At 41.8% G+C, this 13926-nt stretch overlaps 1 protein-coding gene and 1 long non-coding RNA gene across 8 annotated transcripts in view; one reads left to right on the top strand and one right to left on the bottom strand.

Moving 5' to 3' along the window:
* The window catches only part of LOC142759603 (PH and SEC7 domain-containing protein 3-like), a 683786-nt gene that overhangs the window by 269789 nt on the left and 400071 nt on the right, over nt 1-13926 (top strand). For all 4 annotated transcript variants that reach the window (XM_075861948.1, XM_075861983.1, XM_075861956.1 and 1 more), the window contains one exon: nt 443-557. In XM_075861948.1, the coding sequence (XP_075718063.1) occupies nt 443-557 (115 nt within the window). The remainder of the gene's footprint in view (nt 1-442; nt 558-13926) is intronic.
* The window catches only part of LOC142759634 (uncharacterized), a 53695-nt gene that overhangs the window by 18616 nt on the left and 21153 nt on the right, over nt 1-13926 (bottom strand). The gene's annotated exons all lie outside the window — the stretch shown is intronic.

Genomic DNA, 13926 nt, shown 5'->3' on the forward strand with positions numbered 1-13926 from the left:
TCTTTCGATTCTCTTTTCCTCTGACGGAAGAGAGGTAAAAGAAGCCTTAGGGCTTGTCCACACGTAACGGAATTGCTGCAGAATTTCCGCTTAAACTAGCAAACAATCTGCTGCGTTTTTTACTACAGAAAATAGTGCAGATTTTGCTGAGTTTTTTTTTTTTCAAGTCTGTGAGATGGTGATATCTCCTCTGAAAAACGCAGGAAATCAGTCCACTTTCCGCAGCAGGAATTGACGGTACGAAAAATACGCACAGCAGGTGAATTTCAGGACTGACATTTTCAATCACACCCACTTTGCTGCTGCTGTATTCTGCTGCGTCCACAATTCCGGACGGAAAATACCCAGCTATTCCGTTACGTGTGGACGAGCCCTTATGTTGTTTTTTTTTCTTCTTGATATAAAAGAATAATGCAACAATGTTGTTATTTTTTCTTAACAGGCAGAAAGATATGTTTGGGTTAACAACACGTCAGCACACTCCCAAAATGTTGCGAAAGCGAAATATGAATTCTTATTTGGTGAGCCCAAGCCAACAACAGATGAGAAAGATCCAGGTAAGCACGTGTGCCATTTTATGATGTAGACAGTGACATGTGAACCTAGGTAAAGAGAACTGCCGGAAGATCTGACTTCTCAAAGTGGAAGCAATAGGCTGTCTTTAAAAAAAAAAAAAAAGTTTTTGTCCGTTTCCCTATGGCAACACTTCCTGCTCCTCTGCTCAGTGTTAGGCATCATTTACACGAGCGTAATATACGCGCGTGCTATTCACACGTGTCGTACGCACCTATATTAGGCTATGGGGCAGTGCAGACAGTGCGTGAATTTTGCGCAGCGCAAGTGCGTTGCGTAAAACTCACGACATGTCCTTTCTTTGTGCGCTGTTCGCGCATCACGCACCCATTGAAGTCAATGGGTGCGTGAAAACCATGCAGGTCGCACGGAAGCACTTCCGTGCGAATTGCGTGGTTCGCGCAACAGCTGTCAAACTCTGAATGTAAACCAAAAAGCACCACATGCTTTTCTGTTTACAAACATCCAAACGGAGTGTCAAAATGATGGCGGCTGCGAGAAAATCTCGCAGCTGCGCATCATACACGGATGACACATGCAGCTGTTAAGTGCCTTTTGCACATGCAAAACGCTGCGTTTTTTGCGTGCGCAAAACGCACACGCTCGTGTAAATCAGACCTTAACTGCATAATTCATTGCTCAATTATCAGACACTTTTTGCATCATTTTCTTCATGGTCGTTTTTATACCATTTTATTGTAATAATTTTTTCTTTTTGTTAAGGGTAAATTGTTCACAAAGCACAAAAATGAAACTTGTCTAAGTGCTATTTCTTTAATTGTGTAAGTTCACACTAAAATAAAGTGTTAAATAGCTTCCCCATTTTGTTTCGCATAGCAATGCTATGACTAAGGGATAGTGCCCGAAACGCGTCAGTGTTCCTGCTACTTGCGTTCACTTGCTACTTCACAAAGAGTGCAGGATTTCTACGTGCCTCCAGATGGTCCCTGCTGCATGTCCATGAACCTTGAATGCAACTGGGTGAGCTAACTACATTAACTTTTTTAATATTTTATATTCAATGCTCACATTTTACAGAAGTTGATTAAAAAAAAAAAAAACAACAACTATGTGTAAGATTACATAAATGTTATATTTGTGTTCTGTACGTATATGTAGTCGTATTTGCTATGGTTAATTCGCCATTCTTTTAGAGTTAAGAAATCTGGATGTTCATTGTTGTGATCTGCATATTAACCCTCTGCCGCCGCAGCCATTTTTCTTTTTGCATTTGAGGTTTTTTTTCCCGCATTCCTTAAGCCATAAGGTTCAGTTCACACAGAGTTTTTTTTGGCGCTGATTTTGATGCGGAAATCGTGTCGGAATCCGCACCAAAAAACGTCCGAAACTGCCTCCCATTGATTTCAATGGGAGGTGGAGGTGGTTTTTTCTGCGGCGGCTTTTAGCCGCTTGCGGGGGAAAAAAAGCACCATGTTCTTTCCTGCTGCTATTCCGCCTCTGACCTCCCATTGAAATCAATGGGATGCAAAGAAAGCATTTTTCGTGGGATTTTGTGGGCCGCGGGCGAAAAACGCAGCGAAAGCCGCGGCAAGAAAGTGCAGGCAGGTCAAAATCGGCCTCAAAATTCCTGAAGAAATTTTGTGACAGATTTTTTTCTGCCTGCAAATTTCTCTGTGTGAACTAGGCCTAACTTTTTTTATTTCTGTATCCTCATAGCCAAATGAGGACTTGTTTTTCGCGGGACGAGTTGTACTTTTTAACTGCACCAAGTATTGTGCTATATCATGTACTGGAAAAACAGAGAAAAAATTAGTTGTGGAGTGGAATAGAAAAAAAACTGTGATTCCTCCATTTGAGTTTAGTTTTTACAGCCTTCACGAGCGGTAAAACTACATGTTAACTTTATTCTGGGGGTCATAATGATTACGGCAACACCAAATTTATATTGTTTTTTTTACTTATGATTTACTACTAATAACTTAAAACAAAATGGATAATTTGTTAAGATTTGTTATTTGGGTCACCATATTCTGGAACCGTACTTTTTTTTAAATATTTTTCTGTTGATCGAGTGATTTATTTTTTTATTTTATTTTTTTGCAGTGGGGGCTGTAGTTTATATTGGTACTATTTTTGGGTACAAATGACATTTTGATCACTTTTTATTGGGGAGCTAAGGTGATTTAAAAGCAGCAATTCCGGCATTTTTTTCTTAATTTTTTGCACATTACAAAGATTTGTAACTATTTTTACATTTTAAAAAAAAACAGATTGCTGGTACAATACACTGGAATAATTATGTATTGAAGTGTGTTGTCATTTGGCAGGGCTTAAAGGGGTTGTCTGTGGAGAGAAAATTGATGGTCTATACACAGGATAGGCCATCAATATCTGATCAGTGTGGGTCCAACTATTGCCCCTCGTTGATCAGCAGTCTGCAAGGTACTGCGGTGCTCGTTCACTGCTTCCGCTTTATTTCCTTTCATATAATTGAATAGAAGACGGATGTAATACTGTGAACTGCTGCTGCAAGTGTGTCAGCGTTTTACAGTATGGAGCAGTGAAAGGAATGAAGTAGAAGCAGCGTTCACATGAGCGATGCAGTCTCTTTAATCAGCTGATAGGCGGAGGTGCCGAGAGTTGGACCTCCACCAATGAGATATTGATGGTCTATGCTGAGGATAGGCCATCAATTTTATCTCTCCGGATAACCCCTTTATTAGGAGCACCAAGATGGCAGCACTAGGGACCTTCATTAGCCCCAGGCTGCCATGACAACCATTGCTATTGACTGCTGCATCTAAGTGGCTAAAAGTTAGTGCAAGGTGTAATATACATGTAAAGGATCTGCCAGGCACAACTTCTGTGTATACGCCCATGGGTAATCAGTCTGCACCTGGTTCTATGTCTCTGAGACTGACTCCATCTTCCACCACTCAGGCTGGCAGGCTTAGGAGTGGGAGAGCCTATCGCAGCCTGGCCAGACGGAGCTAGCTCCCGCCCTCTGTCTATTTATACCTGCCTTTCCTGTTCCTCCTTTGCTTGTGATTCTTCTCGTGTAGTTTCCTGGCCTTGCAGCTCCTAGCTATTTGACCTTGCTTCGTACTGACCCCGGCTTACTGACTACTCTCCTGCTCTGCGTTTGGTACCTCGTACATTCCTGGTTTGACTCGGCTCGTTCACCTCTCTTGTTGCTCACAGTGTTGCCGTGGGCAACTGCCCCATTTCCCTTTGCTTGTGTCCCCTTGTCTGTTTGTCTGTCGTGCACCTACTGAGCGTAGGGACCGTCGCCCAGTTGCACCCCGTCGCCTAGGGCGGGTCGTTGCAAGTAGGCAGGGACTGAGTGGTGGGTAGATAAGGGCTCACTGTCTGTTTCCCTACCCCCCTGCACTTACAATACAGCTGTTTTCCGCGACATATGGAGCAGGCTCAGCCTGTGAACACACGCCATACTATCTTCTCCCCCCTACGAAAGGAAGATGGCTAGACTTATGTCAGTTGTGTTTGGACTGCTCTTAGTAACAATTATTTTAATAGGATAGTTATTAGGGACTTTTTGGAAACACACATCATCGCCTTAAACGCTACTGTAGGGTAGTGTAAACGAATATTTTTTTTTGCTATGTTGATCTGTGTGAAGCATTTATGTACAAACACTTGTATGCTTAACCTCTATCTGCCTGTTTTTTTTCCGTATTTTTAATGGTAATGGGATTTTGTTTTTAAGTATTGTCATGCTAGACTTTACTAAGCTGAGAAAGAAATAGTAAAAATTTACCAATATACTAACTTTATACTGACAGGGTTAATAAGTATATTAGGGCTGGGCGATTTTGGCAAAAAATAAAATCGAAATGTTTTTTCAACACTTTGGCCGATTTTTCAATTTGAATCTCGATTTTCTTATTTTTTTTTTCTGTTTAACAGTAATACCAAGAGATAATTTAATACATTTTCTTTATATAAATAACATATATTGCTATAATTATTGTACATAACTTCACAACTTTTAACCTCTGCAAATACTTTATTTTATCAAAAATACAATTGGAAAAATTAATATCTAATTGATTAGAACTTCTGTGTTCCCCAGCAGGGAACAGGTTAACAGAATCTATAATCAATGAGGCACTTTGTGCACTAACCTCTCTCTCTACCCATCACCACCTCAGCCGGTCTCCGACATTGCCGAATTCACACGACCGTGATTGGACCGTGAAGAACGGTCCGTGTGTCAGCCGGATTTCGCGGCCCGATCACGGTACATGTGAATGGGACTCCTAGCATCAGTCATTTAGGCTCCAGTCACACGACAGTGAAAAAAAAAATGGCCGTTAAAAACTGATCAATGGTGAGTTTTTCATGTCCATTTTGCATCAGTGTCTCCGAATTCCTATCCATTTCCAGTCTGTCTTACATGGCTGTAAAAAATAAAACAGGATGGATTTCATTTGTCAGGGTAGATAGTGTCCCAGTGCCCACATATAGTGACATAGTGCCACAGTGCCCACATATAGTGCCACTGCCCACATATAGTGACAATGCCCCCATGTAGTGACAGTGCCCACATAGTGCCACCCCCAATATAGTGCCACAGTACCCATGTAGACAGTGCCACACCCCCTTGCAGATAGCACCCCCACGTAGATCGTACCCCACCTTGTATATAGCAGTACCACGCCCTCCCTTGTAGGTATCACCCCCACATGTAGATCGCAGCCCCACCCCCCTTGCAGATCGCAGCACCCCCACCCCTTGTAAATCACAGCACCACCTCACTCCCTTGTAGAGCGCACGCCCCTTCCTTGTAGATCGCGCCACTATAGCTGCCACTAGGATCTGAATCCCCGGCCAGAGGTTGCCGGGGATTCAGCTCCTAGTGGGAGCTACAGCGGCACGATCTATAAGGGGGGAGTTGTGGTGCAATCTACAAGGTACAAGGGGGTTGGTGTGATCCGGATAGGGGTGCTATCTACAGCTGGGCGGTATCTACAGGGCGGTGTGGCTATGTACTAGGAGTCCCTGCTTCCCCGCAGAACTACTGTTCCGTGCTGTATAATTTTGTTCAGTACAGTACAGCAGTTCCGTGGGGAAGCAGAGACAGAACGGGGCAGACCAGGAAGTGACGAGACGGTGCCACTAAAGAATCAATTCTCTAATTCTGTTAAAAAACAGCATTGTGAGAGTCCTTGAGGGTGAATTAATCAAATTAATTTGATTAATCACCCAGCCCTAATAAAAAAATAAATAATAATTATATATATTATACACACACCAGCAAAATCGCACTTGCCATGTTGGCCTAAATAAATCACAGTTTTTCTTATCTTGATCACTGGAGTGCTGGAGGATTTATTTTTTGGATATTTATTTTTTGGGATATATATATAATATATATATATTTTTTTAAGTATATGAAGAAATGCAGCATACATCTATATAGTGTTTTTGCTTCTACAACGAACTGATGCTGATGTTTGTTTTCATGCTTTTATAATAGCATGAGCCAGAGACAACATATGTCCTTAATTTCAATAGACAAGCATTGGATTGTTTGGGGTAAAGTAGAGGGTTCCATGTCCCTTGATGATCCATAACTACAGACTAAAGTCACTGTTTCAAGTATTGTTAGTGTGAATTATACCACATGTGAAAAAGCAGAGGAAGAGGGTCACTTAGAGGTATATATAAGTTCACATGCACTAGATCAAAATCTGCTTATATATCCATGTGTCAATTTAGTGTTTGGTAGGACCATATCTAAAGTGCGTTTAGATTGTGTGTGGATGACAGTGGTCAGAAGGTTTAGCTATTCAGCAAAGCTGTGAAATTATGTTAACCAATGTTTCATATTCGTGAAGTCTCAAAAGTTTTGTCCCACTTTTGTTTGGACATCTTTTTTTGTTAAGGGTTTTATAGGTCCTTTAAAAGGATTGTCCCTCTATTAAATATCACATTCATTGTATGGGGAGGGAGAAAAGACAAAATCTGCGTCAACAATTACCGCCCACAAAAACAATGGACCCATAATTACCCTTGGTAGAGGACAGCCGGGCATTCCTCATACACATTAGATTGTCATTTAATTCCATCAATGTTCATGAGATCCGCCAACAAATATGTAATGTATAAGGATGACTTTAGTCATATTTAATTTAGTATGTTAAAAGCATTGCAACAAGGTTTCATTTTTAAACTGTGCAATACATGCTGTCCTTTTTACATTCTGTATGTGTATAGGGGATTTAATCTAATTTTCAGGCATGTGCAGGGTTTGTACTGGCCCACTAGAGTACCAGGGGATCCTCTGGTGGGACCAGGTCTGACACAATAATGGGCCTCAAAGTTCCAGCAGAAGACATCCGCATTTGGAGCTGACTTTACCCAATCACTTGCCACTAGGGTCTATTTCTTATGGGCTCACTTAAGGGCCTTTTACACCGGCCGACAAATGGCCAGTGTAGCGAGCGCCGATCAACGAGACATCGTTGATCGGTGCTCGTTTGCTCCTGTCACACGGAGCTATGGATGGGGACGAGCGGTCGTTACTCCATTCACTCGTCCCCAAACATTATTATCATGTCAGCAGTAGGGATGCATACCGTGCACCGTCAAACGGTTCTATGCCGTTATTTCATTTATTTCGATGCTAAGCTGTGCCGCCTCACAGCTTAGTGTTGTAACAAATGAATGTATGAGAGTGGGGCTGCGGCTGTGTAACACAGTCATTGCCCTGCTCCTGAGTCCTGACAAGTGCGCGCGGTCAGCATGAGGTGATTCGACCAGCGCTGCATTAATGAGCGGCGGCACTGAGGACAAAACATGGCGGGCGCACTGCAAAACACCCCCATGTTCTGTCTTCAGTGCCTGCGCTCATTATTGCAGCGTCGGCCGCATCACCTCAGGCTGACCGCGTGCGCACTTGTGGTCAGGAGCGGGGCAATGGCTGTATTACACGGCCACATCCCCGCTCTAACGGTGGAGATGAGGGAAACCACTCATCTCTGCCGCTATTCCCCTGAATGATGCGATCAAAGCTGACCACAACATTCAAGGGCTAAATGAGAAGTGGGGGATGCGCCTTGGATCGCGTCACAGGAAATCCCTGTGACACGATTGAGGGACATACCATGTATGGGCAGACAGATCATAGACAGTCTATTGAAGGACCCCAGGGCTGTCTGACCATATTTCCTGTTGTTAGGGCATACTTCGGTATGTCCTAACAACTGCCTGTGTACTATCCGTACACAGGCTAATGTACTGGCATATAGATATATGCCAGTACATTAAAGTTTAAAAATAAAAAAGTAAAAACAAAGTAATGTTAACCCCTTCCCCCTTTAGCCACTTTTGACCTTCCTGACAGAGCTTCATTTTTCAAATCTGACATGTTTCACTTTATGTGGTAATAACGTCGGAATGCTTTCACCTATCCAAGCGATTCTGAGATTGTTTTCTTGTGACACATTGGACTTTATGGTACTGGCAAAATTTGCTCAATATGTTCAGTATTTAATTGTGAAAAACACCAAGATTTAGCGAAAAATTGCAAAAATTAGCATTTTTCTCAACTTAAATGTATCTGCTTGTAAGACAGGCAGTTATAACACACAAAATTTTTGCTAATTAACATCCCCCATATGTCTATATTAGATTGGCATCGTTTTTTGAACATCCTTTTATTTTTCTACAAGGCTTTGAACTTTAGCAGCAATTTCTCACATTTTCAATAAAATGTCAAAAGGCTATTTTTACAGGGGTCATTTCAGTTGTGAAGTGGCTTTGAGGGCCTTATATATTAGAAACCCCCAAAAAGTCACCCCATTTTAAAAACTTCACCCCTCAAAGTATTCAAAACAGCATTTAGAAAATTTCTTAACCCTTTAGACTTTTCACAGGAATTATAGCATTGTAGAGGTGAAATTTACAAATTTCATATTTTTTTGCAGAAATAAATTTTGAATCCAAGCGGATTTTGCTTGGTAGTAGTTTTGTTTGAGTATTGCTGGTGTTTCCATTTATAATGTGGGGGCATATGTAAGCTGGGCAGAGTACATCAGGGGCATAGTCAGGTGGTATAATAATGGGGTAAAAAAAAAACAATAAAATGATCCATAGATGTGTGTTACGCTGTGAAGCAATCCTTTCTGCACAAGCCGGTGTCGCACTGATATATGGCGTCCTTTTTTATGCCCCTTTTGGTCCACACTCCGCACCTTTGCAGTTTGGGGAATTTTGCTGGGTAAGTGTTGTCCTGGTATAATACGGGCACCGTCGCTTCCAGCGGATATGTTTGGGCCCTCCCTTTCCTGGTTCCCTAATTTTAGGTCCTTGATATATATCGCCTCTTCAAACAGAAGAAATGTTCCCCTCGGGCACAACTGCATATTTTTTATTTCCTGACTTATTGGAGCCATAACTAATTTTATTTTTTTCATAGACGTAGTGGTATGAGGGCTTTTTTTTGCGGGACAAGCTGTAGTTATTATTGGTATCATTTTGGGGTACATGCGACTTTTTGATCACCTTTTATCCTATTTTTTGGGAGGCCAGGTAAACAAAAAAAACGCAATTCTGGCATAGTTTTATTTCGGTTTTTTTATACAGTGTTCACCATGCGTTATAAATTACATGTTAACTTTATTCTGCGGGTCAGTACGATTCCGGCGATACCTATTTTATAGAACTTTTTTATGTTTTAAATTTTATATTTTATATTTTTATATTTATATTTTTCCGTCAACATGTCGCCATGTTGTGAGAACCATTACTTTTTAATTTTTTTGTCGACGCAGCTTTATGAGGGTTTGTTTTTTGCGAGACGAGCTATAGTTTTTATAGGTACCATTTTTGGAATACGTGCGACTTTTTGATCACCTTGTTTCCTATATTTATAGGGCAAAGTGACCAAAAAACAAAAACGCTGGTATAGTTTTTTACGTTGTTTTTTTATGCTGTTCACCGTGTGCAATAAATAATATCATATTTTGATACCTCAGGTCGTTATGGACGCGGCGATACCAAATACGTATGGTTTATTTTTTTTTCCAATAATTAAGGACTTGATAAGTGTAAAAGGGGGATTGTGTTTTATTTTATTACTTGAAACTATTATTGTTTTCAAACTTTTATTTCTCTCACTTTTTTTTATACTTTTTTAACACTTTTTCTCAAGTCCCACTAGGGGACTTGAAGGTCCAGCTGTCAGATTTATTTTTTTCTAACACATTGCACTACCTACGTAGTGCAATATATTAGATCTATCAGTTATTCACTAACAGTAAGCCGATTAGGCTTCACCTCCCGGCGGGGCCTAATCGGCTTCCGTAATGGCAGAGCAGGAGGCCATTGTGTCTCCTGTTGCCATAGCAGCAGTCGCCAGTCCTGATTGCCTGTCAGGGTTGGCGATCTGCTAGTAACCGCTACGATGCAGCAATCACTTTCGATTGCTGCATCGAAGGGGTTAATGGCATGGATCGGAGCTAGCTCCAGTTCCTGCCGTTACAAGTGGATTTCAGCTGTAACATACAGCTGACTTCCACCGCTGATGACGCCGGATCAGCTCCTGAGCCGGCGCCATCTTGCCGGCGGCTACGGAAGCCGATCAGGCTCCACTGCCGGGCGGATCTTGACCGGTTTCCGTGCTAGGCAGACCGGGAGGCCAGTATTAGGCCTCCGGTTGCCATTGCAGCCACCGGAACCCTGGCAATTTCATTGCTGGGGTTCCGATGAGCTGCAAACATCTTAAGTGCAGCACTCGCGTTTGAGCGCTGCACTTAAGGGGTTAATAGCGGGGATCGAAGCTAATTTCGGTCCCCGCCGTTACAGTCGGATGTCAGCTGTAAGATAGAGCTGAGATCCTGCGATGATGGCACATGCTCAGCTTCTGAGCCGGTGCCAAACATTTGGCGTATGGGTACGGCAATTTGCGGGAAGTCAATGCTTTCCATAGCGTACCCATACGGCAAATGTCGGGAAGAGGTTAAATAAAAAAATACACATACACATTTTTCTCAATACATAAAATATACACTTATTCGGTATTGGCACGGTCGTAATAACCTGCACAACAATTTTTTTTGCTTCATTTATGATGTGTACGCTATAAAATTTTTTAATAAAAACGTTTCACTTTCACGAAGCGTGATTAATTTAACCTCCATGTGCCTCACATTAATAGTAATTAACCCCATCATGTACCTTACACATTAACCCAATGTTGACCATTATGACTTAGATATGACTTAGACATGATGGATGGGATTAATTACTATTAGGCCTCATTTACACGAGCGTGTGCGTTTTGCGCACGCTAAAAAACGCAGCGTTTTGCGTGCGCAAAAGGCACTTGACAGCTCCGTGTTTCATCAGTGTATGATGCGCGGCTGCGTGATTTTCGCGCAGCCGCCATCATAGAGATGAGGCTAGTCGACGTCAGTCACTGTCCAGGGTGCTGAAAGAGTTAACTGATCGGCAGTAACTCTTTCAGCACCCTCGACAGTGAATTCCGATCACAATATACAGCAACCTGTGAATAAAAAAAATACGTTCATACATACCAAGAACTTCCTGCTTCCTCCAGTCCGGTCTCCCGGCCGTTGCCTTGGTGACGCGTCCCTCTCTTGACATCCGGCCTCACCTGCCTGGATGACGCGGCAGTCCATGTGACCGCTGCAGCCTGTGATTGGCTGCAGCCTGTGCTTGGCCTGTGATTGGCTGCAGCTGTCACTTGGACTGAATTGTCATCCCGGGAGGTCAGACTGGAGGAAGAAGCCGGGAGTTATCGGTAAGTCAGAACTTCGTTTTTTTTTACAGGTTCATGTATATTGTGATCGGAAGTCACTGTCCAGGGTGCTGAAACAGTTTAACTCTTTCAGCACCCTGGACAGTGACTGTCTCCTGACTTCGCGTACCGGAAATTTTTTTGCCGGGTTCGGTCAAAACGAGTTCGGCCGAACCCGGTGAAGTTCGGTTCGCTCATCTCTAAGTTCTGACACTCCGTTTGGATGTTTGTAAACAGAAAAGCACGTGGTGCTTTTCTGTTTACATTCAGTTTGACAGCTCTTGCGCGAATCACGCAGTTCGCACGGAAGTGCTTCCGTGCGGCATGCGTGGTTTTCACGCACCCATTGACTTCAATGGGTGCGTGATGCGCGAAAAACGCACGATTATAGAACCCCATATCAATAATAGGTCCATGCAAAGCCTTGGTAAAACGCACCTCGGGTCTGCGGTGGTGCCCTGGGCCTGTTCCTTCTTGGCGTGGGTTATCTGTACGTTATACTGTGTATGTAGTGTGTACTGGGGGATTTTTGTATGTATTACATGAGGGATAATTGTACCTTATAGATACATTGGTATAGTACTAAAATATTTACTGACTATTACCGCTAGCAGGTTTACGTTGTCTTTCCCAGTCCTATACTTCTTTCGTACATACTTATTTATATATATATATATATATATATATATATATATATATATATATACATACATACATACACACACCATATGTAAGGGGCCCTGACACTTTCTGCACATCCAGGTCATCCACCTTGTTTTTTCTCCCATTTTGTGATGGTCTTGTTGGTTTTAAGTCCTTTATGTATATTTTATAATGTATGATCAAGTAAAGTTTTTTTGTATATTTATAAATATGTTGTGGTCGTGTTTTTCTTTATAGGCTCTGCTTGAATGCTGTAGTACTGTGAACCGCTGCTACAAGTGTGTCAGCGATTCACAGTGTGAGCAGTAAAGGAAATGCAGGTTAAGTAGCGCTCGTACGAGTTCTGCGGCCCCTTCAAAACAGCTGATCGAAGGCGGTGCCGGGAGTCGGACCCCGACCGATCAGATATGGATGGCCTATCCTTCAGTCCAGTAGCACACTAGGGCCACATGTGGGATATTTCCTAAAACTGCAGAACTTGGGCAATAAATATTGAGTTGCGTTTCTCTGGTAAAACTTTGTGTTACAAAAAAAATTTTTAAATGCTGTTTTGAATACTTCGTGGGGTGAAGTTTTTAAAATGGGGTGACTTATTGGGGGTTTCTAATATATAAGGCCCTAAAAGCCACTTCACAACTGAACTGGCCCCTGAAAAAATAGCTTTTTGACATTTTCTTGAAAATGTGAGAAATTGCTGCTAAAGTTCTAAGCCTTGTAACGTCCTATAAAAATAAAAGGATGTTCAAAAAACAATGTCAATCTAATGTAGACAATGTTAATTAGTAACTATTTTGTGTGATATAACTGCCTAACTTACAAGCAGATACATTTAAATTTAGAAAAATGCTAGTTTTTGCAATTTTGGTGTTTTTCACTATTAAATACTAAATGTACCGAGCAAATTTTAACAGTAACATAAAGTCCAGTGTGTCACGAGAAAACAATCTCAGAACCGCTTGGATAGGTTAACCCGTTAGTGACCGGCCCATCGTGTTTCTACGTCGGTCACTAACGGGACTTATTCCGATGCCATAGACTTTTTACGTCGCGGCATCGGAATAAGTAAACAGAGCAGGGAGCTGTCAAATCTTAGTATCGATCTCACCCGTTTAACCCCTCAGATGTGGTGCTCATTAGCGAGCACCGCATCTGAGTGGTTTTGGAGAGAGGGAGGGAGCTCCCTCTCTCCCCCACCGACACCCGGCGATACGATCGCCGAGTGTCAGTGTCTCCAATGGCAGCCGGGGGCCTAATAAAGGCCCCCAGGTCTGCCTGTAATGAATGCCTGCTTTTAAACGGACAGGCATAATACACTGCAATACAGAAGTATTATATATGTATTATAATAGCGATCGCAGAATCGCATATTAAAGTCCCCTAGTGGGACTAGAAAAAAGTAAAAAAAAAAAGTTTTTAATAAAGTTAATAAAAAAAAAATGAAAAACCCACTTTTTCCCCTTACAAACTGCTTTAGTATTAAAAAAACCAAAATAAAGTAAAAAAGTTACACATATTTGGTATCTACTCCAAAATGGTACCAATAAAAACTACAAGTCGTCCCGCAAAAAAAAAGCCCTCATACAACCGCATCGGCGAAAAAATAAAAACGTTACGGCTCTTCAAACATGGAGACACAAAAACAAATCATTTAGAAAAAAAAGCGTTTTTACTGTGTAAAAGTAGTAAAACATACAAAAACTATACAAATTTGGTATCGTTGCAATCGTAACAACCCGCTGAATAAAGTTATTGTGTTATTTACACGGTAAACGGCGTATATTTAGGACGCAAAAAAGCGTGGCGAAATTTCAGATTTTTTTCTATTCCCCCTCCCCAAAAAAAGTTAATCAATAAATAATATGTACCTCAAAAAGGTGCTATTAAAAAGTACAACTTGTCCCGCAAAAACAAGACCTTATACAGCTATGTCGACGCAAAAATAA

This window comes from Rhinoderma darwinii, chromosome 1 (genome assembly GCF_050947455.1).
Source record: "Rhinoderma darwinii isolate aRhiDar2 chromosome 1, aRhiDar2.hap1, whole genome shotgun sequence".
NCBI lineage: Eukaryota > Metazoa > Chordata > Amphibia > Anura > Rhinodermatidae > Rhinoderma > Rhinoderma darwinii.